The sequence below is a fragment of the Malaclemys terrapin genome, chromosome 3 (assembly GCF_027887155.1).
Source record: "Malaclemys terrapin pileata isolate rMalTer1 chromosome 3, rMalTer1.hap1, whole genome shotgun sequence".
Taxonomy (NCBI): Eukaryota; Metazoa; Chordata; order Testudines; family Emydidae; genus Malaclemys; species Malaclemys terrapin.
Genome location: NC_071507.1, coordinates 83690699 through 83714948, shown reverse-complemented (window position 1 = coordinate 83714948; position 24250 = coordinate 83690699). Strand labels below are relative to the sequence as shown.

The window sequence follows — 24250 nt, the reverse complement described above, 5'->3', positions numbered from 1 at the left end:
TAGGCTGAGCAAGTGGTGTTTGGGGTGGAGGCTGACAGTTCACGCCCCCCATGTAATAACCTTGCAACCCTGAGGGGTCCCGACCCCCAGTTTGAGAACCCCGATCTAATCTAACTACCTGCATAACACAGGCTGTAGAACTTCCCTGAAATAATTTTTTTTAATAAGAAAATATCTTAACATAATCACCTGATGTCCTTATTTATTTATAATACCTGAGCCCTGTATTTGGGTGGCTTGTTCTCATAGGGCAATCTGAAAACCTAGGGACATCAGCAGTCTTTGGGGGTGGACCAGCTTTGTTGCTCACTATCCTGGTTGGAAGGAGGAAAGGCCATGCGGCTATGTCTACACTTGGAGGTAGGGGTATGATTCCCAGCTCAAGTAGACATACTTGCACTAGATCCATTGAGCTAGAATGCTAAAAGTAGTAGTGTAGCTCTGATACCATGGGCTAGCTGCCCTGAGTACCAACCTGCCCAGACCCTGTGGGTACATGTAATGGGCTGAGCTCTCCAAAGGGATTCTTGAAGGACTCAGGGGTTGCATATGCCTACCACAACTCTGGGTACCCCTGGGAAGCTTCACAGTAGCATTGAATGATGTCTCAGTGATGTAAGCAAGGGCAGGTGCTTCATCTAAAATGAGAACAGGGATGGTTCTGGTTTTATGGGCTGCTGCTCTTGCATTAAGCAACAGAAGCTTCAGGCTGTTTTCTTTTGATGCTCTGTTTAATGATGTTACAAATTGAGAAAATGGCTTCAGGCGCCTGGTTTTCAGTTTTATCCTGGTGCCTGGTGTTCTTAGGGGACATCTCCTCAAGCCGGTGGTGGTAAGGTTTGAGGAAGGTTGTGGGTAATAGGTTTCAAGGTCCTTTGAAGGTGTTGGTGTTCCAGTTACCCAGATTCCAGGGGCTTGGAAGTGTGGTGCTGTGCTGGTTCAAAGCTGAGTCACTTTTGCAAGATAATATATCTCATTGGATTGTGGCTATATGTTAGATAAGTGTTACAGGAAGAAACAAGACCTCATTGCATGTAAACGTGGCAGCTGTATAGGAGTTCAAAACTACAATACTATTTGCTTTAAAATATTAATACTGGTTATGTCTTTTTTTCATTACTCAGTGAGGCAGGTGATGTTCTGAGGATTTTATAATAGACTCCTGCAGCATAATTTAATGGGAAGGGAAACAAAAGGGTGAGTCTGGCCTGGTAATGCGAACAACTGCAGTTTAAATGGAGAGCAGAGTCCTGCAGCTGGACCCTTGAATATAGGTGGTAAATATTGGCCACTCAAGATACTGCCTTTTAAAAAGCCAATGCCCAAATCTTTAAAATGCCATGTTAATACATCCTGTTTGTTTACTCTGACAGGGGAAACTGGCCGAGAAGGTATGCAATGAACTTTTGCCCATTCAAAATGGCACACACAAATGCACATTATCCCAGCCTCTGTGAAGCCTGTCATCTTCTCAAAAGCCAGTAAATTGCAGTAGCATGTTCCCTTTCACACACAAACTTGTCTGCCTCTTTTAGTGCCAACATCTTTTGAATGTCGTCAGTAACACAGCAGTCAGGAAATCTTTTTGAACCACATTCGTCAGTTTTCATCTTCCTACCAATACAAAATTGCTGCCAGGATACACGCCTGAGAACTTCCAAGTCTGAAAGTGGCTTTTTATGGTGCTGCAATATTTAAGTGATTTGTAGGGAAACAATGGTATCTTGGCATACTATTGTTCACTGAACTCTGCAGAGAGGTTTGTTTGGTCTGTCAGAGTTGGACTGCCTCACAAGAATTCAACTGGTCTATAACTATGATCCTGGCTTTGGTTTGCCAGAAAAATCATAGTGCATACATATCAGAGGGGTAGCCATGTTAGTTTGGATCTGTAAAAAGCAACAGAGTCTTGTGGCACCTTTAAGACTAACAGAAGTATTGGAGCATAAGCTTTCGTGGGTGAATACCCACTTTCTCAGACACATGTAATGGAAATTTCCAGAGGCAGGTATAAATATGCAGGCAAGAATCAGTCTGGAGATAATGAGGTTAGTTCAATCAGGGAAGGTGAGGTCCTGTGCTAGCAGTTGAGATGTGAACACCAAGGGAGGAGAAACTGTATAGTGCATACACAAAGTGCATACATGTAAATATTGCTTATTTCCTGCTCCTATACAGCTGCCACATTTATATTCCCCATCATAAAGATTTCATCTGAAGTAACTACATAAAGTACTCAGCCTAGTTTCTGGATCCCTAAAAAGAAATTCCTTGGATGCAGGGTTTCCTAATAGGTTTCTCATAAGGCAATTTAGTACTCCATGAAAAAGCAAACAGTTGCATGGATTGCACTAGATAACATAATTAGAGGAGCAGGTGCCAAAGCCATGCAAACAGCCAAAAGTATTTGGCAAAACTAAACTAATCCCACATGGAAGAGAATGAGGAACAGCTTTCCTCATGGAGTATTATCAGGATTTGGAGAATTATTAATTCTATTCTGTATCGGTTCTTATACACTTCTAGGTATCCTGGGTTCAGGCCATTGAGCAACTTGAAGGGAATGACTGAGACCTTGAATTTGACTTTTATGTTCTTTAGGAAGCCCACGTAAAGAGCAAAGTACATATCAGATGTGTTCACAGTAGCCCATGTTGCTTAGGAGACAAGCTGCAGTGGTCTGTACTAGTTGGAGTATCCTAAGGGCTGAATGCCCAGGTATATTGCAGTGGTGTAGTCCTGATGAAAGTGAGAAAGACGTGAATAACTGAGGCTAGGTCATCATTCATGAAGAAGGGATGGACTCTCATTCCCAACTGGAGAGGGTAGAAAGCATTACTCATGGATGCAGCTATGTGAGAGCTTAGCATCAGTGAGGAATCAAGGCAGCACTCCTATACTATGGACTGGACTGAAACTTTTCAAAATGCTTTCCTCTGCCCAGCTGCACCACCTCTGTCTTGCTCAGGATCAGTTCCACCCAGCCGCAGTTCAACTGAGTAGTGTGGTTGTATATAGTGAAGGATAGGTAGAGCTGCTAGCACTCGAGTCCATGTCATCTGACCAATTCACCCAGTGGCTACATGTAGATGTTGAATGGAACTAGAGAGAAAATTGATCCCTGTGGAACTCTACAAGTGAGAAGCTTAGTGGCGGAGGTGCAGTTTCTCATCGGGTGTGTCCCTCCAGGAAGGATTCAGACCATTTAAGCACATTACCTTGGGCCCCTGCTACCTCCCTCAGATGAAACAACAGTATTGTATGGTCAACAGTGTTAAATACTACAGAGAGGTCCAGAAGAATGGCAATGGATGTCTGCCTTCTATCCAATTTGTTAGTCTCTAAGGTGCCACAAGTACTCCTGTTCTTCCTTTTGACAGGAAGAGATCATTCATCAGTGCCACTAAAGTGGTTCCAGTTCCATGTTTTGGCGTGAATCCAGATTGTGCCAGGTCTAGGATATTAGCTCCATTAAGATGAGCTTGAAGTTGGCCTTTGGCTAGTTTCTTTGAGTTTGGAGTTTTGTACCTATGGGCTTGTCAACACAAATGTTGAAGTCTCCCAGGATGACAAGTCTGGAGTATTTCACTACCATCACCAACAAGATATCAGTGAGCTCTTTTATGAACACTTTAGTCTGTAAAAAGAAGAACAGGAGTACTTGTGGCACCTTAGAGACTAACAAATTTATTAGAGCATAAGCTTTCGTGGACTACAGCCCGCATCCGAAGAAGTGGGCTGTAGTCCACGAAAGCTTATGCTCTAATAAATTTGTTAGTCTCTAAGGTGCCACAAGTACTCCTGTTCTTCTTTTTGCGGATACAGACTAACACGGCTGTTACTCTGAAACTTTAGTCTGTGTTGGTCTTTAATTGAACATAAAATCTATGTTAGCTGTGGCTCTGGTTTCTGTTGCCAGATGAGTTATGTCAAATGAACTTGTCTTACCTCAGGCACCTCTTTTGGATTTGATAAACTGCCACACAATGCTAGCTTCAAATGAACTGTGTCTTTATCTCCATAGCATACAACAACCCTGCATTTTACCGGGGAACGGGAAACCTGTAGGACTTAAAAAAAAAAAAAAAAAAATGCTTTACAAACCTATTAGTTTTAGCATGCACTGCAGCACCTCATTTTACATACTGAGGAAAAGTGAGGGATCATAATCTGAAAGTATATTTTTTAATATCAGTTAACAGAGCTTTTCCTGGTGTCATGCATATAGAGGCACAAATATGCTCTTTGTATGGGACGAGCTCCAAAACGTGAAAACTCCCAGTGCAGGGCAGAGGGAGCTGTACTGATTTTTCAGGGCACTGCCCTCTCCCCTGACCACAACACAGTGGTTGTGTGTATTATTGTAGCGATGGTCTAGGAGCCCTAATCACTTTTCCACAGCGTGTAGCTCAAGGGCCCCGACCACCCCCACCTCCTCTCCAAGTCCTCACTCTAGGGAGGCAGCAGGGCCTCCCTCCAGGCGCACAGAACCACGGCATTTTAAACAGGCTGAAGCGCGCTCCCCACGGACAGCCTAGAGGCCCAGCCTGTGCTCGAACTCTCCCTTTCCCTGCCCCGGGGAAGACAAGGGCCCGTCTCTTGTTTCCAGGGGGCGAGCTGCCGTTCTCCTGTCCCCCCAGGCTGCTGCAGGAGCGGGGCTCCCAATCCGACCCCCAGCACTAGGGCAGCCGCACCTCCACGCGACGCCCCCTGCTCCCGCCATTCAGCGAGCCCCGCTCCAGCTCGGGGCACCTGCTCCCACGTGCGCCGCCGGGCAGCTGGTGGGCACGCGCTTCAAGCTACCGTACGGCCCACCGCTCCAGAGCGCGTGCGCTGCAGAACTTAGGCGAAGGCGGGCACGCTGCCCTGCCTGCGAGGAAGGCGCCATCGTCCCGCCTCCCTCCCCCCCCCCATTGGATTGGCAGGCTGCGGCTGTCACTCATGACGGAGCAGAGAGCAAGTTCCGTGGAACAGGTTCGGTTGAGCGGAGGCCGAGCGTCTCAAGTGTCCTTTCCTTATCCCTGCCCTCAGTCCCTGCGTGGCGCTCTCCGCCGCTGCCCCAGCGAGGGCCTTGGCAGACGCTCCCTAACGCTTGTCAGTGAACACTCGGAGAGCGCCCTGGTATTGTTACACGCTCCCGGGCCCTCGTCCAGCCAATCGGAGTCTTTGCCTAGTGCGGCGGGCGGGCGGACAAGCGTTGTCTCCGTAGCAACCGAAGCGAAGCTCCGTCCCAGCATCTGATTGGTCGATTCAAAGTGATTCTTTGCGCGAGGTGGGGGTTGTTGGGTGCGCGCAGCGGGACCGCGCGGTGCCGGCGGCAGGACGGGAGAGAGGATGCGGCCGGATGGCGGGATCAGCCCGAGCTTCGTGGCCCAGCAGCGGATCCGGCAGCTGGAGCAGAAGCTGCGAGTGAGTGCGGCCCGCGTTCGGGGCAGGGGCAATGCTGCGGGAGGAACCGGTGGCCCTGCCCCCTTTCCTGCGGGGGGTTGGGCCGTCCTTAGTGCGTCATGACAGTGACGTCATCGCCGCCGCCCCGCCCCACACACTGCAGAGAGCTGGTTGAGGTGCTGGGGCGGGGAGGAGCCGCTGTGCCTCTGCACCCTCCACTTGGGTCCGTTTCCGGTCATAGGGCTTTAAAAATCGTAAATTTCATGATTTCAGCAATTTAAATCTGAAATTTCACAGTGTTGTAATTGTCGGAGGGGGGGGGGGGGGTCGCGCTACTGCTACCCTTACTTCTGCACTGCTGCTGGCGATGGTGTTGCCTTCAGAGCTGGGCAGCTGGAGAGCGGCGGCTGCTGGCCAGGATCCCAGCTCTGAAGGCAGAGCCACCGCCGGCAGCAGTGCAGAAGTAAGGGTGGCAATAACCACAACTCTTCCCCCCGCACCCCCAAATAACCTTGTGACCTCCCTGCAACTCCCTTTTGGGTCAGGACCCCCAAATTGAGAAACACTGGTCTCCCCTATGAAATCTGTATAGTACAGTATAGGGTAAAAGCGCACACACACACAAAAACAGATTTCATGGGGGGAGTGTGACAAAGGGTAGATTTTCCCTTGTTATGTTGTATGTGAGCCTATGTGAGTTTTACTGTTTTGCATGAATATTGTGTGCCTCAGTTTCCCTGTGTGCTTCACCAATACCTCGGGGTGGGAATAGGGGTGTGTGACTTTGGCTGAAACCTCTGGAGCAGGTGAGGCTTCTCCAGATGCCTGCACATATGCTATGACTGGTGCCCTTCATAACCTGAGACCCAGGAGAGGGGATGCGACCAGGTGACTCTTTGCCTGGGAAGTGACATAAAGAAGGAGGAGGAGGCACAATGGAGGGTGTCTGAGGTCGGGTCGCTGGAAGTTGGCAGTCTGCTTGGGGGGACTGGAAGAGGGGGAGTCCAGGGCGTCTGGCCCAGGACTTCCCAAAATGGACTTGGCTGAAAGTCACTGATTTCTGTGCTAACAAGCTCTGTGCTACACTGTGTTCCTGTCAACTAATAAACCCTTCTGTTCTACATGCTGGCTGAGAGTCACTGCTGACTGCAGAGCTGGGGTGCAGGGCCCTCTGGCTTTCCCAGGAGCCCCGCCCGGGTGGACTTTCTGCGGGAAGCGTTCGGTGTGGAAGGGGATGCTGAATGCTCTGAGGTCAGATCCAGGAAGGTCAAAGCTGTATAAGTTACTTGCCCTGGCAACAGTATGCTCAGAGAAAGGAGACATGCTCCCCCAGAGTCCTGGCTGTCTTCATACAGAGTAGTTCCAGAACATTGCTCCAGTGACTTCGTCACAGGGAGACCAGATTTCATGGACCATGATACTTTTTTATGACCGTGAATTTGGCCGGGCCCCAGTCATGGGGGAGGATGAAGGAGAAAACAGGCAGGGGACTAAAGGTGATGGGGCAATAAGGAAGGGCCCAGAGGGGGTGTGCAGCAGAGAGCCCCTAATCTTCCTCACCATCCCCCGAGGCCCTAGGGAGCCAATGGCACTGCCCAGGGGAGCTTCTCCTGGAGACCAGATCGAACAAGGGAATGCAAATAAGCCTCACAGTTGCAGACCCCCCCATCCAGTTTCTTCCTGCTGCAGGGGTAGATGACCAGGGTGCTGCAACCTGACACATCCTATATAGGTGTGCACCAGAGTCTCCCTCTCGCTGCAAAAGGGGCAGGTGTCAGGGGAGTTTGTGAACCACATCAGGCAAACACCTGTGCTTGCAGCCCCATGGAGGAGCTGCCAACTAATATCCCAGGTGGGCTGTGGAGCTGGAAGCCATGGCAATACCACTCAACGATGCACCCACCACAAGGAGCTGGGGCAAGGGAGTAGCTCTTGGGCATCTCTGTGGTCTCCCCGGTGCTGCTGCTCACTGGCCCATGGTACTATGTCCCCTGCTGGGCCTGGCCATGGGCAGCCTGGTTCAGCTGGATGGTCCTGGGGGTCAGGGCCCATGTTGGGAGAGGAGCTGCGTGTTCCTGCCCCAAGTTCCACCTGCTCAGGGCACCAAGACAAGAAGTTGCTCACAGCAGGATTGTGCAGATGTTCAAATATGCGCCATGGGCTTTGCCGTGCTCCAGGGTGCCGCAGCTGTTGTGTGCTGGGACACATCTATGGGCAGAGCTGCACTAAGTTATAAACATATGCCTGGCAGTCTGCTCCCAGAATCATGTAATAAGATCAGAACCTCAGTTTCCATTACAAGACAATGTTTCTACCCCTCCTAGTTGCTAAGAAAAGCTTGAAAACATGACCTGAATGTGATCAGTGCTGTGATGTCTGCCTGACTCTGTAGATGCCTCCAGCAGGGAGAAGAGCATTAGGCACTAGAGTCGTGGAAGATGCTACCTGACCTCTCACTCACCACCAGAATAGATAAGGCTGCTCATGATTTGGAGTGTCTTCGGATGCTAAGATTGAGATGCCCCACTAAGTATTGTAGGATTAATTCCCCTTTGATGGGGCTCAGATGCCTTACAGCCTTTTGTTTCCGAGGATCAGTTTGAGCACTTGGGGGGAAATGGTGACCATCATCCAAGCATGTTCCATTTGTGACACCCCAAAATGAGCTGTCATTCTTGGCAGATTGTGCTTATGCATGTTTTATACTCATCCTTTTCCCTTTCTACATGCTTTGAGTAGCAGTGAAATAATTTAAATGTTGGCGTTGATAAATATCACTGGACATCTGAGCTAGATCACAATTAAAATATAAAATATATATACCAAAATTAAAATATAAAATTGAATCCATGCTGAGACCTTGAGAAACTTCTGATTCCCCAGATAATATTCCTTTTCAGCATCTTCTGGCAATCGGAAAAGAGCAACATCATCTGCTTTCCCAACCCATTTTGGCTGTGTAGAAAAGAACCCCTTGTGGTTCCAAAATTGGGAAATTTTCTTTGTGTCTGCAATGCTTACTTCTCTGCACTACCAAGAAAGTATAATCTGTACAGATCCTTGAAATACAAGATTGGGTTCATGGCTGTTCTTACTGTAAACAGTAATGAACATAAGAACAGCCACACTGGGTCAGACCAAAGGTCCATCTAACCCAGTATCCTGTCTTCCAACAGTGGCCGGTGCCAGGTGCCCCAGAGGGACAACATTCTCTGGCAAGAAGTTCCACAGATTGACTGTGCGTTGTGTGAAAAAATACTTCCTTTTGTTTGTTTTAAACTTGCTGCCTATTAATTTCATTTGGTGGCCCCTAGTTCTTGTGTTATGAGAAGGAGTAAATAAAACTTCCTTATTTACTTTCTCCACACCAGTCTTGATTTTATAGACCTTTATCATATCCCCCCTTACTTGTCTCTTTTCCAAGCTGAAAAGTCCCACTCTTATTAATCTCTCCTTATACGGCAGCCGTTTCATACTCCTAATCACTTTCATACCCCTAATCACAGCTATCTTTGAGACATCACCGACTTCCTGAGGAAACTACAATCCATCGGTGATCTTCCTGAAAACACAGTCCTGGCCACCATGGATGTAGAAGCACTTTACAGCAATATTCCACATGCGGATGGATTACAGGCTGTAAGGAGCAGTATCCCTGATGAGGCCACAGCATGCCTGGTGGCTGAGCTTTGTGACTTTGTCCTCACCCACAACCACTTCAGATTTGGGGACAACTTATACCAGGGGTAGGCAACCTATGGCACAGGTGCCAAAGGTGGCACGCAAGCTGATTTTCAGTGGCCCTCACACTGCCTGGGTCCTGGCCACCGGTCCGGGGGGCTCTGCATTTTAATTTAATTTTAAATGAAGCATCTTAAACATTTTTAAACCCTTATTTACTTTACATACAATAATAGTTTAGTTATATATTCTAGACTTATAGAAAGAGATCTTCTAAAAACGTTAAAATGTATTACTGGCACGCGAAACCTTAAATTAGAGGGAATAAATGACGACTCGGCACAGCACTTCTGAGAGGTTGCCGAACCCTGACTTATACCTTCAAGTAAGCGGCAGTGCTATGGGTACCCACATGGTCCCACAGTATGCCAACTTTTTTATGGCTGACTTAGAACAACACTTCCTCAGCTCTCGTCCCCTAGCGCCTCTCCTCTACTTGCGTTACATTGATGACATCTTCATCATATGGACCCACGGAAAGGAGGCCCTTGAAGAATTCCACCTGGATTTCAACAATTTCCACCCCACCATCAACCTCAGCCTGGACCAGTCCACACAAGAGATCCACTTCCTGGACACTACAGTGCAAATAAGTGATGGTCACATAAAAACCACCCTATACCAGAAACCTACTGACCGCTATACGTACCTACACGCCTCCAGCTTCCATCCAAGACACATCACACGGTCCATTGTCTACAGCCAAGCCCTAAGATACAACCGAATTTGCTCCAATCCCTCAGACAGAGACAAACACCTACAAGATCTTTATCAAGCATTCTTAAAACTACAATACCCACCTGGGGAAGTGAGGAAACAGATTGACAGAGCGAGATGGGTACCCAGAAATCACCTACTACAGGGCAGGGCCAACAAGGAAAATAATAGAACACCACTGGCCATCATGTACAGCCCCCAGCTAAAACCTCTCCAGTGCATTATCAATAATCTACAACCTATCCTGGAAAACGATCCCTCACTCTCACAGACCTTGGGAGGCAGGCCAGTCCTCGCTAACAGACAACCCCACAACCTGAAGCAAATACTCGCCAGCAACTACACACCACACCACAGAAACATGAACCCAGGAACCAATCCCTGTAGCAAACCTTGTTGCCTGCTCTGTCTCCATATCTACTCTAGTGACACCATCAGAGGATCCAACCACATCAGCCACACCATCAAGGGCTCATTCACCTGCACGTCTACTAATTTTATATATGCCATCATGTGCCAGCGATGCCCCTCTGCCATGTACATTGGCCAAACCAGACAGTCCCTATGTAAAAGAACAAATGGACACAAATGGGACATCAGGAATGGTAACATACAAAAGCCAGTAGGTGAACAATTCAATCTCCCTGGACATTCTATAACAGATTTAAAAGTAACTATTCTTGAACAAAAAAACTTAAGAAACAGATTTCAAAGAGAAACAGCAGAACTAAAATTCATTTGCAAATTTAACACCATTAATTTGGGCTTGAATAGGGACTGGGAGTGCCTGGTTCATTACAAAAGCAGCTTTGCCTCTCCTGGAATTGACACCTCCTCATCTATTATTGGGAGTGGACTACATCCACCCTTAGCAAATTGGCCCTGCCAACACTGGTTCTCCACTTGTGAGGTAACTCCCTTCTCTTCATGTGTCATTATATAATGCCTGCATCTGTAACTTTCACTCCATGCATCTGCAGAAGTGAGGTTTTTTACCCACGAAAGATTATGCCCAAATAAATCTGTTAGTCTTTAAGGTACCACCGGACTTCTTGTTGTTTTTGTGGATACAGACTAACACGGCTACCTCCTGATCCTAATCACTTTTGTTGCCCTTTTCTGAACCAATTCCAATATATCTTTTTTGAGATGGGGAGACCACATCTGCACGCAGGATTCAAGATGTGGGCCTACCATAGATTTATATAGAGGCAATATGATACTTTCTGTCTTATTCCCTTTTTTAATGATTTCCAACATTCTGTTGGCTTTTTTGACTGCGGCTGCACATTGAGTGGATGTTTTCAGAGAACTATCCACAATGATTCCAAGATCTCTTTCTTGAGTGGTGGTAGCTAATTTAGACCCCATCATTTTATATATTGAATTTCATTTGCCATTTTGTTGCCCAGTCAACCAGTTTTGAGAGATCCTTTTGTAGTTCGTCACAGTCTGCCTAGGACTTAACTATCTTGAGTAGTTTTGTATCATCTGCAAATTTTGCCATCTCATTGTTTACCCCTTTTTCCACCTCACTGTTTACTCCTTTTTCCAGATCATTTATGAATATGTTAAATAGGACTGGGTCCAGTACACACCCCTTGGGGACACCACTATTTACTGTCTCCATTCTGAAGACTGACTATTTATTCCTACCCTTTGTTTCCTATCTTTTAACCAGTTACCAATCCATGAGAGAACCTTCCCTCTTATCCCATGACTGCTTACTTTGCTTAAGATGACTAAGACTAGACTAAGGGTTCTCAATCTGGGGATCGTGAGTGGGCTCCAGTCATCCTCCTTTTTTTTACCCTTTTCATTATTTTTAAAAATAGTCTCTGCAATCATAATGCTAGAAATATCTTGAAAAGGAGAGCTGAGCTTTAACTGATGCAGTGATGCCTGCATAAATCTGCAGACAACCTGAAACAATAGCTCAGGGATTTTCAACCTAGGGGGCATCGCACCCAGCAGAGTTGCAAACAGATGTCATGGTGTCGTAAACACCCGCACTTCCCCAAGCTGCTAAACCAGCTAGGTTGGAAGGGAGTACCAGTATGGGAAAGTAGGTCTCAATATTGAAAAAAGGTGAGAACCAGTAACTAGACAATCTAATAAATGGAAATTATTTATTCTAAGTGGTTATAAAAATGTATACTAAGGTAAAATATATTAATGAAAGTTTATTATATCACACCAACTTCTTACACTGCAATAGTCGTGCTGTGAATAATAAGTGCATGATTGTCAAAAGATTATTGGTCTGACTACATTCAGAAATTATTATTTCAGTTTTATTGCTGAGGGTGAGGATGCGGAATCTAGCCTATCAGTTGTTGTTGTTTTTTCAGGCTAAAGAAGAAAGAATAGTTGTGCTGGAAACAGAAAATGCTCTTCTTCATCTGAAACTTGCAGAGGTAATTATTTTGTCCATGCTTAATCTCTTGTAAAGCGGGTGGAGATGTATCCAGGTTGTTTGTGAGTTGGAGCTAAAACCCACCACCTAAAAAAAGAAGTTGGAATCCTTTTTCTCCTTTTCAAATTGTGTCATCTTCCTGTGGAGTAAACTTTCGAAGGACAGGGCACAGCTCATTTTTTGTGAGCACAAATTTTTGCTGGCAAAATTTTCACATTTTCTTTAATCGCAGGTGCAAATCAGGTAATCAGAAGTGCAAATACTAGAATACTTGCCTGTAATTTCATGCCTTCAAAAATGAACTGAGGGAGTTAAACATGCATGCCAAATTTGAGAACTTTCACACTGAATTATCTTATTTCTGCTTGCAGTTGAACTGGACGTGCAAAATGTAAGTGCAAATTTTGGGGGTGCAGTTTACACCCACAAAAAGGAAGCCACTCTTTTCAAATATTTGGCCATAAGTAGGTTTCAGGAATCTGCCTTTTATAATTAATGGGCTTATCAAAGCTGCTCTATTCAGTGTCTTCATATTTGTGTACATGTGTGTCTTGTGTTGGAGGGAGTAAAACAAAATGTCATATAAGCAGTTAGAAAAACCTAGCTATGGCTAAACTAACCCACTTTCTTTCATCATACCACTGATCAGAAGGGACAACTATTTCTGGAGCAATTATTGAAATAATGAGCAGTCCTCATAAATACTGTAATATTTTGCCTCTTCAAATCTGGGTCTCTAGAGATTAAAAGAAATTTGAGCAGTTGTTTGTTGTGCAAGACCAGGACTGGCTGTGTGGATTAGAGGTAATAGTGACTGTCAGTTGAGACGTTCTAATCCAGGCTGAGTCATTAAATCGCTGTGTGACCTCAGGAAAGCCACTTGCCCTCACTGTGTCTTGGTTAACTCTGCTGGATGAAATTGGGTTTGATTAAAAAAATAAGAAGTCCTGACTGCAAGCCAGATGGTGCATCTGAGCTGACTTTTGCTGGGTACACAAAAGAATACTGTACTTTTTTTCAGCGAAATATATTTTTATTGTCTTTTGTAGCATTTAGTGAAGGTATTCTTAGGAATTTGAACTGACCTTTTGATCTCAAGCATACAATATGGAGACCATTCTAGATAGTAAGATACATCAGAGGGAAGAATGTGTCTTGTAAACAAGATACCCTCCTCCAGAGCCAAAGCCAGTATGAGGACTTGTCTACATGATGTTTAGTCTGCACCGGAGAGTTTTCTATTTTAGTTTGCACTAGTGTGTCATGCATTAACTGGCCCATGTGGCCCTTGCTGGCTCACACTGGAAGTTCACTGGTGTGCATTAATGCACTCCTGTTTCAAACCATACTATATTAACGTGCACTGGGGAACTTTTAGTGTGTGCCAGCAGAGTCTACCCAGGTCAGTTAGTGCAGGACACGCTAACAGAGACTAACATTTACACTCCTCTTCTGTGGACTAAAGCATTATGTAGAAAAGACTAAGTTTTTCAATATTCTGCCTGTAGGGCTAATCAAGCAGGCAGTCTGTCACAAATCTAGACATTGCTGCTAGAAAAATCCATTCCAGAGTTCCACTTGTTAACTGCCAAATATACTGTGTGGCTGGAGGAGATAAAGATATATGGGGAGCACCCTGAATGCACCACAAGCAGGAGGAATCATTGCCAGTGGTTTCTGACAATCAAAATATCTTTTTACTTAACCGTCTTAACAGAAATGCAAGTACAAAGCTATGTATAGAAAAATATAATATAATCTGTGGTCACGGGTGGTTTAATCATTTTCATGATAAACTTCAGATCCTTTCCTCCTCGTAGAGTGGAGGGAAGGGACCACTGTTTCGGTCTTACAACTTGAATATCCTTTCCCTTTTTCCCCATTTTACTTTTTCTTCCCCTAATACAAAAGCCCCCAGTAGAGCTGGTGCAAATATTTAAACCCTCATGGAAATTTTCAGGGAAAATAAAAGATTTTTTTTTTTTTTGAGGTTTTCATGGAAATTCTCCGTGGGAAATTTTGAGTGTTCAGTGGTTTTGGCTGAAAACTACCAGATTTTTGCCAAAAATGTAAGTTGTAGTGCTTAATGGGAGTTGCAGCTTGTTCTTTGTCCCCATTCTCCTCTGTGGGCCAGGATCGCCAGCTGGACTACAGCTCCCATGATGCATCAGAGTCTCCCTTTTTTGGTGAGGGGAAGCTGTGCAACATGGAGTCGCTGGTTGTGGTGCATTATGGGAGAGCAATGCCCATTTTTGGCCAAAGTCTTTTGAGGAAAAAAGGAAAATGTCTGCAGAAAGCAGACACTTTTCATGAAAAACATTGTTTTACTGAAACCCCAGCCCTACCCCCATGTCACTTTTACTCTTTGACTGGAGTCTTAAGAAACCATCAGTGCCACTCCTTTGAGTTAAATGTTGGCCTGTCCAGTGCACTGGCCCAGAGGCATAAAGGGATGCAAGCACCCTTGTGCCAGCTGTCTGCATCGTAGGCAGCAATGTGGGCTTTGCAAAGTGGCTACTGAACCTCTTTTGCTCAGGTGGTTGGGTTGGGAGTATAGTGACACCTCCATTCCCACCCTGCACCAGCCAGCATGGAGAAGCTTCTACATTGGATATAGATTTGATGAAGTTTGCTCGTCCTGGGAGCAGTGGGCTAACCAGGAGGGAGGTTGTGGCTCTCTGAGCAACAGGACTGTCTACACACAAACTTGTGCTGGGTTTAAATAAGCAGGTTTAGTTAAACCATGGACCCTTGTGAGTGAACACACTATCTTAAACCTGTTTGTATTGGTTTCTTTTGCTCCACAAATAAATTGATACAAACTAGATTTAAATCACTTTAAGGGTGTCTACCTTCACAGCACATTGATTCAATTGAATTGGCTAAAAATCACACAATATGCTGCCCTTTATCTGCCCCTTACTTAGGACTTGGTGGTGATGGGGGACTTCAACTACCTAAACATCTGTTGCAAAAATAACACAGCAGGGCACAGATTATCCAATAAATTATTGGAATGTATTGGAGACTTTTTTTTTTTATTTCGGAAGGTGGAAAAAACCACTAGAGGAGAAGTTAGATTTGATTTTGACAAATAGAGAGGAACTGTTTGAGAATTTGAAAGTAGAAGGCAACTTGGGTGAAAGTGATCATGAAATGATAGAGTTCATGATTCTAAGGATGGTAGGAGGGAAAACAGCACAATAAAGAAAATGAATTTCAAAAAGGCAGACTTTAGCAAACTCAGGGAGTTGCTAGGTAAGATCCCTTGGGAAGCAAATCTTGGAGGAAAAAGAGTTCAAGAGAGTTGGCAGTTTTTCAAAGAGACATTATTAAGGGCACAAGAGTAAATTATCCCACTGTGTAGGAAAGATAGGAAGTATGGCAAGAGACCACCCTGGTTTAATCAGGAGATCTTCAATGATCTGAAACTCAAAAAAGAATCCTACAAAAAGTGGAAACTAGGTCAAATTACAAAGGATAAATATAAACAAATAACACAGGTATGTAGGACAAAATTAGAAAAGCCAATGCACAAAACGAGGTTGAACTAGCTAGCAACATAAAGGGTAATAAGAAAACATTCTACAAATACCTTAGAAGCAAGAGGAAGACCAGGGACAGAGTAGGCCCCTTACTCAACGAGGGGAGGAAACAATAATGAAAAATGTGAAAATGGCAGAAGTGCTACATGATTTTTTTGTTTGTTTCAGTTTTTATCAAAAAGGTTAGTAGCAATTGGATGTCTAACATAGTGAATACCAGTGAAAATGAAGGTATGATCAGAGGCTAAAATAGGGAAAGAACAAATTAAAAATTACTTAGACAAGTTAGATGTTTTTAAGTCAACAGAGCCTGATGAAATATATCATAGAATACTCAAGAAGCTGACTGTAGAGATATCTGAGCCATTAGAAAATATCTTCAAAAAGTCATGGAAGACAGGAGATATTCCAGAGGACTGAAAAAAGGCAAATACCATGCCAATCTATAAAAGGGGGAATAAGGACAACCTAGGGAATTGCAGGCCAGTCAGCTTAACTTCAGTACCCGGAAAGATAATAGAGCAAATAATTAAGCAATCAATTTGCAGACAACTAGAAGATAATAAGGTGATAAGTAGCAGTCAGCATGGATTTGTCAAGAACAAATCATATCAAAGCAACCTAATAGCTTTCCTTGACACAGTAACAAACCTTGTGGATAGGAGGGAAGCGTAGATATGGTATATCTTGACTTTAGTAAGACTTTTGATACTGTCTCCTATGACCTTCTCATAAACAAACTCAGGAAGTGCAAACTAGATGGAGCTACTGTAAGGTGGGTACATAAAGGGTTGGAAAACCATTCCCAGAGAATAGTTATCAGTGGTTCACAGTCAAGCTGGAAGGGCATTTCAAGTGAGGTCCTACAGAGATCAGTTCTGGATCTGGTTCTGCTCAATATCTTCATCAATGACTCAGGGTACGTCTTCACTACCCGCCGTATCAGCGGGTAGCAATCGATTTATCCGGGATCGATATATCGCGTCTTGTTAAGATGCATTATATCGATCCCCGAACACGCTCACAGTCGACTCCGGAACTCCACCAGAGCGAGCGGCGGTAGCGCAGTCAATGGGGGAGCCGCGACCGTCGATCCCGCGCCGTGTGGACCCCGGGTAATTTAATCCAAGATACTTCGACTTCAGCTACGCTATTTGCGTAGCTGAAGTTGCGTATCTTGGATTGATTTCCCCCTCCCCCCCTTCTCCCCTCCCCAGTGTAGACCAGCCTTAGATAAAGGCACAAAGGGTACATTTATAAAGTTTGCGGATGATACCAAGCTGGGAGGGGTTGCAAATGATCTGGATAAACTGGAGAAATGATCTGAAGTAAATAGGATTAAATAAAGACAAATGCAAAGTACTCCACTTAGGAAGGAATAATCAGTTGCACACACACAAAATGGGAAATGGTTGCTTAGAAAGGAGTATTGCGGAAAGGGATCTGGGAGTCATAGTGGATCACAAGCTAAATATGAGTGAACAGTGTAACAATGCTGCAAAAAAAGCAAACATCATTCTGGGATATATTAACGGGAGTGTTGTAAGCAAAACACAAAAAGTAATTCTTCCCCTCTACTCTGCGCTGGTTAGGCCTCAACTGGAATATAGTTTCAAGAAAGAGGTGGACAAATTGGGGAAAGTCCAGAGAAGAAAAACAAAAATGATTGGGTCCTGTTTTCTAGATCTTTATGAGGGAAGGCTGAAAAAAATGGGCTTGTTTAGTCTGGAGAAGAGAAGACTGAGGGAGGGGACATGATAATAGTTTTCAAGTACATAAAAGGTTATTACAAGGAGGAAAAATTGTTCTCTTTAAATTCTGAGGACAGGACAAGAAGCAATGGGCTTAAATTGCAGCAAGGACAGTTTAGGTTGGACATTTGGAAAAACTTTCTAATTGTCAGTGGTTAAGCACTGGAATAAATTGCCTTGAGAGGTTGTGGAATCTTCATCATTGGAGATTTTTAAGGGCAGGTTAGACAAACACCTCTCAAGGATGGGCTAGATAATACTTAGTCCTGCTTTGAGTGCAGGGGACTGGACTAGACCTCTCGAGGTCCCTTCCAGTCCTATGATTCTATGGAAAAGCCACAATTTAGTCCTCTGTGTTTTTTCCTAATCAATCATGTTTTTAATAACCTTACTATTTTGCCAGCATTGCACTGGAGCGGTCATTTTTGAATAGCATAGAAAATTGAATTCTCTTCCACTAAAAAACAAAACAAAATAAACGTTTCTTCTAAATGTTTCTTATTTTTGCTTGAACCATATACGTGGAGGGATATACTCAGTAGAAAAAATATTATAAAATATTAGTTCTTTACTGGTATTGTTGTTAATATCTTAAATTATTAAAACTGAAAATTTAAAAACTGTGTATTAGTTTATTTTATTACTTCATGCAGTTTGCTTTTGTTTGCCACCTACTAGGGCCCTGATCCTGCAGTTACTTACATGAGGACACCTAGATCTGCAAGCATGGATCTATTGGGGCCACATTTTGCACAATGCAAGTAAACTGGTCAGTTTCTCTCTATTTGTAGTCTGTTTTACTTTCAGCTTCTCCTGGCCTAACACAATCCTACAAATTCTGGGTGGCAAACACTTCAGGGGAATGATAAATCCAAAGAGGAAACTATTTGCATAGAAAAGGTCATGGGAGTATTGATAATAAAGATAAAACCTGAGTGAAATTGAATAGAAGCTGACTATAAAGAAAAAGTGAAACTGACCAAACCACTTTTATTGTCCACCCTGAGAAAAATAGAAAAAGTAAAACAAGGAGAATTAATAGCAAAAATTTAAATTAAATGTTTAAAATGCTCTTAATTTTAATAACCTCAAACATTCTGAATAACATAGCCCCAAATCCTGCAAAGACTTATTCATGTGCTTAATTTTGCACGAGTAGTCCCATTTACTTCAGTAGGACTATATATGTGCATTTAGTGAAGCACATGCATAAGTGTTTGCAAAAATGGCACTTAAGAGATTTGAATCCTGGGAGTCCTTTTATAAAATAGACTAAAAGAAAAAATGCCATGTAATCAGTAGATAGGAGCGGTCACAATTTCTGGCTAATCAAGTCTATAATAAAAATATGAATTTATAAAATACCTTGTGTGCATCTCATAGACAATCATGCAGCTTTCATTCTACTATATTTCTAGTGTCAGGTAACCTTTTTCAAAAAGTTCTGACCTGCTGTACTTTAGGTAGTGCTTAAAGACTGGATGACTTTCAGATCAAAAAACCTTGTGAGTATCCTTTTAAATATTAACATAGAAAGATTTGTGCTAAGATATGGAGGAATGAAGATTTTCTGATGGGGTATTTCTAAGCTGGAGTTTTATATTTACCTGCATTTTCTGAGCACTCTCAAAAGAGGAGTCAACCCTTCAAAATGCAGGAGAATCTCTCTCTGCCTCCCATATTACTTGTTGCTCCCAATTGTTTACATGTAAAAAGAATAATTGATTACAGTGATTTGAGAGTACTAGTAAAGGTGAAAAGTTAGGTGATCTTCTGTTCCAGTAGTTGTCGAACTGTGGTGCATGGAGTCCTTAGAGAGGGGGGAAAGCTGGGAAAGCATGGGCCCAGATTCTCAAAGGTATTTAGACACCTAACATCCGTTGGAATTAGACACCTTAATACCTTTGAGGATTTGGGCTGTTAGTTCTTATTCTCCTCCTTGTTGCCAGTTATTAAATTTAATTAAAATAAGATTTTTTAAAATATTAAATATTTCCCTGCCTTCCTTTATCGTGTAAGCAATTGTAGCTGCTCCAGGGATGTTATGTGTTTGGGTGGATCCTCCTATTTCATTATTGCAATCCTGAATAGGAGGTGTTCTGCTCTGGAAAACAATTTTTCTATTAATATGTGGTCCATACTATGAAAAAGTTTTGAGAACCTCACCCTGCTTGGATAAGTACAAGATTTTTTTGGAGAGCATAAATCATTCTTATTTATGTTTTTGTTTTGTTTTGACAACAGAAGTTCACTGAGCATCATGTTGCTCTTGTTGTCTTCCGTGTGTCAGCTGTAATTGAATCTTTGGTTCCACAATAACTGTGATGGCAAATTAACTGAATTAAATCAATCCACTGTCTCACTGGATTTAGTTCTTTATTGTCACTAGAAGTGCTGTTATTGCACTCTATCCTGCTATCTTAATTTAAACAACTGGGAACTGCAGCCACAACTCATTTATAGATTGAATTAACTGGAAAGCAAGTTCCATGGTAGATACCAGTGCACTTTAAAAATAAGAAAGAAGAGTACAAATGCTAGTTAAGAATTGACAGGTGTCAACAGGTTATGGGGGGAATTGAAATAAGACATGTTAGCTAGCTTTAGTGGTGCCAAGATGCCTGTAAACAAGGGTGATGACTGAAAAGTGCTTGTTTTTTTATATTATGTGGGATATTGCTCTGCAGAATTTCATAATTCTCTGCATAGATTTAATTTTCTAGTGATCTTCAATATAATAAAGGTTGTAGTTTCAGTTCAGTTACAAAATCCATTTTCTTCTTCTAGCTTTTGGATTAAGTTTACACTTTTAGATTTTTGATATTAATTATTCTATACATCCTAAAAAAAATTGGTTTGGCCACTTTAAACTGAGGGCCTAGTGTACCAGTGTATTATTTGATGTTTACACAAATATCACTCCTCTGATTTCAGTGGAGTTCTGCTGGTGTAAAACTGGAGTATCACAATGGTAAGTCAAGGTCTGAGTATTTAAATTGCTTCAATAAAAATGAAAATCCAAGGGAAATATAATCCAATGTAAAACACAACTGAAATAATAGTAGGAAGGTGTTTATAGTAACATAAGCCTGGCAATTCAGAGAGTAGGCTGAAACACCTTCTTTAACCTATTCCATTGTGCCTGTGGACTTCAGAACATATTGTATGATTTTTAATGTCATCTGCTAATTGACAAACCCTGCAATAATTAGCCCTCTTGTTTGGGATTAGAAAAGAAGAGCATTACAGCCTTCACTCCCATTTTTTAGTTTTAGTTTTATTTGGTTATGGTCTTTAATATTTCATTTTCATAGTTTGAAGGAAAACTATTGTAAAATTTGGTGACTTGTATTAACTCCCCCGCCCCCCCCCCCCCCCAAAAAAAAAAAAAAAAGCTGATGGAGCATTGTCTTTTTATCCGTAATGGATAAAAAATAATCTTCAGTTATTTTTTAAAGTATGGTTTTCACAGACTGATCTTTTTTCACTACTGCAAATATGGAATATACTGTATTAAGAGATGGCATTTGGGTGCCTGTGTTCTACTCCTTGGCTGGTTCTACTGTAGAAATCTCCTATGTTAGACCAAAACATACACTTACAGAGTTGTGAATCTTCAAAGTGACATTCTCCAATATTTTTTTTAACAGTGTCGAGGGTTGTTTGGAAGAGACACTAATGAAGTGGCACAGCTTAACTTTGTTCATGACAAGCAACAGAACTTGTGTAGAAGCACGAGCTCCGTTATAATCCAGGTTTATGGAGCAATACAGGTAAAGAATCTTAGTAATAATGCAGAGATACTCAGTGCACTGAAGCAGTCGTAAAATATGTTTAAAAAGAAACAGTCTGTTCTAAGTCTAAGTATGTTAATAATTTCTGAAAGATAGCCTGATCCTAAAAACCTCTGCATGTGACACTCCCATCAACTTCATCAGCAGTTCCCCACGTGAAGGGCTTGTGGGAACGAACCCATGAGCAGTCTATATTTTATTGGTCAGTGTATGTTTGTTTTACAGGAGCTAAAACATTTTCAAGGCAATGAAAACACCAGAGTTGTCCACCCAATTATATTAAAATGTGTTATACCTCTGTTAAAAGATACTGACTGCAAACAGGCCGTGAAGCTGTGGGTTTCTCTCAAGGACACTTGCAGATGTCAGCTTTTTTAGAGGAACATGAGTCTCTGAGTTGATGCCTAAAACCTGTATAAAAGGAGTGCATCTGAATCTTCTTTAAAGGAGAAATAACAGAAAAGAGGAATGTGGTGTTTAATAAATGAAGTGTGCTAATCTCATTAGAATGACCCTTCATAGAAAATCTTATAATACTATTTTAAATTTTAGGTTAGATAGAATGGCAGAGCTGATTGGGATGCAACACATTTGGACTGTGATGGCTTTCTAGCAACAAGGAGATAAATGTGTTACAAGAGGCAAAAGCTCTCCAGATACAATTCTAAATTACCTGTATTCCTAGAACTGTCACTGAAAAACACTGGTTTTCTTACCCTGTGGTGTTCCGTAGCTTTTCGGAGGTAAAGCTGCAGCAGATTTTTTTTTTTTTAACCTTCAGTACAATTTATTGTCTTACCATTAAAAATTAGTCACATAATTAATTCACAGTGACAGGCTGACTATGTAGTACTAGTAATATCAAAGTGCCACAGAGTAATGCTCAGCACTTTCTCATCTTCAAAGGGCCTTAGAAAGTGTTAACCATCCCAACACCGCTGTGAGGTAAATCATTATTAATCCCATTTTACAGATTGGTTAAGTGCCTTGTCCAAGAGCCTAGAAGGCTCCTAGGTCCTACAGTCAGACCATACTTTTCTCTTGCATTTAATTTATTTTTACTTATTTCAATTTTTAACTCTCAGTCTAAGATGCTCTGGGTGCTCTTACACCTATTGAATAGTCACATAATATACAGTATATTAATGTATTCTAATAATAAAAAACATCGTATCCCACACTATAAAGGAATCAGATTTTTGTAAAATGCATCTTCTTTCATATCAGAAGAAGTGGCAAAGTCTAGAAAAGTTTGAGGATGAGCTAGGTGTGTAGCTACTGAACAAAGTATGTAAAATGTGCAAAGTAAGAATATAGCAATAACTATTATTTATTTTTAAGTATTTGTATTTAAAATTACTTGTATATGTGATTCATAAGCATATACATCACACACAGTTAAAGTGTCCTGGTTTTAGTTAACAAAATAAAAAAAGATACTTTGTTCCACATGTAGGGCCTGATGCAGTGATGGTCTGAGCACTTGCTATGAAATTTCCTGCAGACGTCAGTTGGGAATGAGATGACTCAGCATCTCGCAAGCTCAGTCCTTAAATAAATCAATTCATTATGTGAAATATAAACGTTCTTCTTGGTTGTGATACCTGACAGTAATTATTTGCATTATGGATATTTTATCAGTTCTCCGACTGCTATTTTTACATCTTTTTTAAGATGCTGTTTTCTGCTTATTGCATAGAGACTTAAGCGAGACCTGAAAAATCTCCATTCATTTGCTTTTGAGCTTTCAAGAGACTTTCATCATCAATGCAAGAATTCTCTTTACCAAGTTTTGACTGCTGTCCAAAGGATCCAGATGCAGAATGAAGCTATGCAAAGTAAGGCTCCCCGTATTTATGTTTCAGACCTGTAACATTGATATTACATTTCTTTCATGTGTTTTGTTTGGTTCTGACACAGGTGTCACTTAAATTTTGGTTGGTTTTTTTTTTTCATTTAGGCTTCTAGATCATGGGCTTTCCTTAAGCAGGTACTACCAAAAATATGTATGTAATCAAATATTTTCACAGGGCAGCATACCTGACAATAGTTCGGATCGATTTTTTGTGCTGATTGCAGCTTCTACTAGACTGCCGAGTTGGCCCAGTTCTAACATTTTAATGTGAATTTTTCAGGCTTGTTATCTTGATTGTTTTGGAATAGTAAAATAAAAAATGTGTTACCTTAGCTGAAACTTTGTACTTTTGACTGTACCAGGGAAAATCTCAGGAGAGTTCAGCCTTCTCAGAATAATGTCAGAAAATAGGGCAAACTGGTTTTTTAATTTTTTCCCTATGTTTTAGGAGGAAAATATACTTCTTAATTAAAAAACAGACATACACAAGGTACTGTGTAAAATGACACTATAAAGATTATGTTTTCAAAACTCAGTGCCTATGTTTGATTGCAGAACATGTATAAATGCAAAGCATGTACTTGTGTGCACAAAACTCACCAAGGCTTTGATTCTGCAATTGGAGCCTCCAGTCTGGACTCCTACACATGTTCAGAACTCATTGACTTCAGTGGGACCCCACACAGGCATGCGGATCTGTGCTAGCGGATCTGATGGCAGGATTGGGGGCCAGAGTTTTGAAAATGTAACCATCAAGATCTGATTTAATTTATCCAAAATGCAGGAATAAAAAGTAAAAACTGAAATTTGTGGGCCACTCAGCAACTCGCAATGCTATCCCCAGGTATTGCAATACATGAGAAACAATTGTCCATTTTTATGCTGCAAAAATCAGTTAGGTCTGGGTCTTATTTGACTCCAGGGGGATTATTCATGTAATGGTAGCAAGCAGAATGCACAGTGGCAAGTGTGTGCCGGATCAGTGCCAATGAACTTGCCTATTAGTCAGACAGATGGATTAAACAAAGACTATGTACTCTGCA

General features: G+C 42.4%; 1 protein-coding gene across 3 annotated transcripts in view; it reads left to right on the top strand.

Moving 5' to 3' along the window:
• KIF25 (kinesin family member 25) overlaps positions 1-24250 on the top strand; it is a 78022-nt gene that overhangs the window by 3003 nt on the left and 50769 nt on the right. Inside the window, exons 1-4 of one of the 3 annotated variants that reach the window (XM_054021355.1) lie at positions 3855-5409; positions 12198-12263; positions 21209-21331; positions 23052-23190. In XM_054021355.1, coding sequence (XP_053877330.1) covers positions 5335-5409; positions 12198-12263; positions 21209-21331; positions 23052-23190 — 403 coding nt within the window. In that variant the 5' untranslated portion in view covers positions 3855-5334. Of the gene's footprint in view, positions 1-3854; positions 5410-12197; positions 12264-21208; positions 21332-22028; positions 22096-23051; positions 23191-24250 lie in introns of those variants that run through there. The other 2 variants (XM_054021357.1, XM_054021356.1) reach the window with 2 other exon arrangements.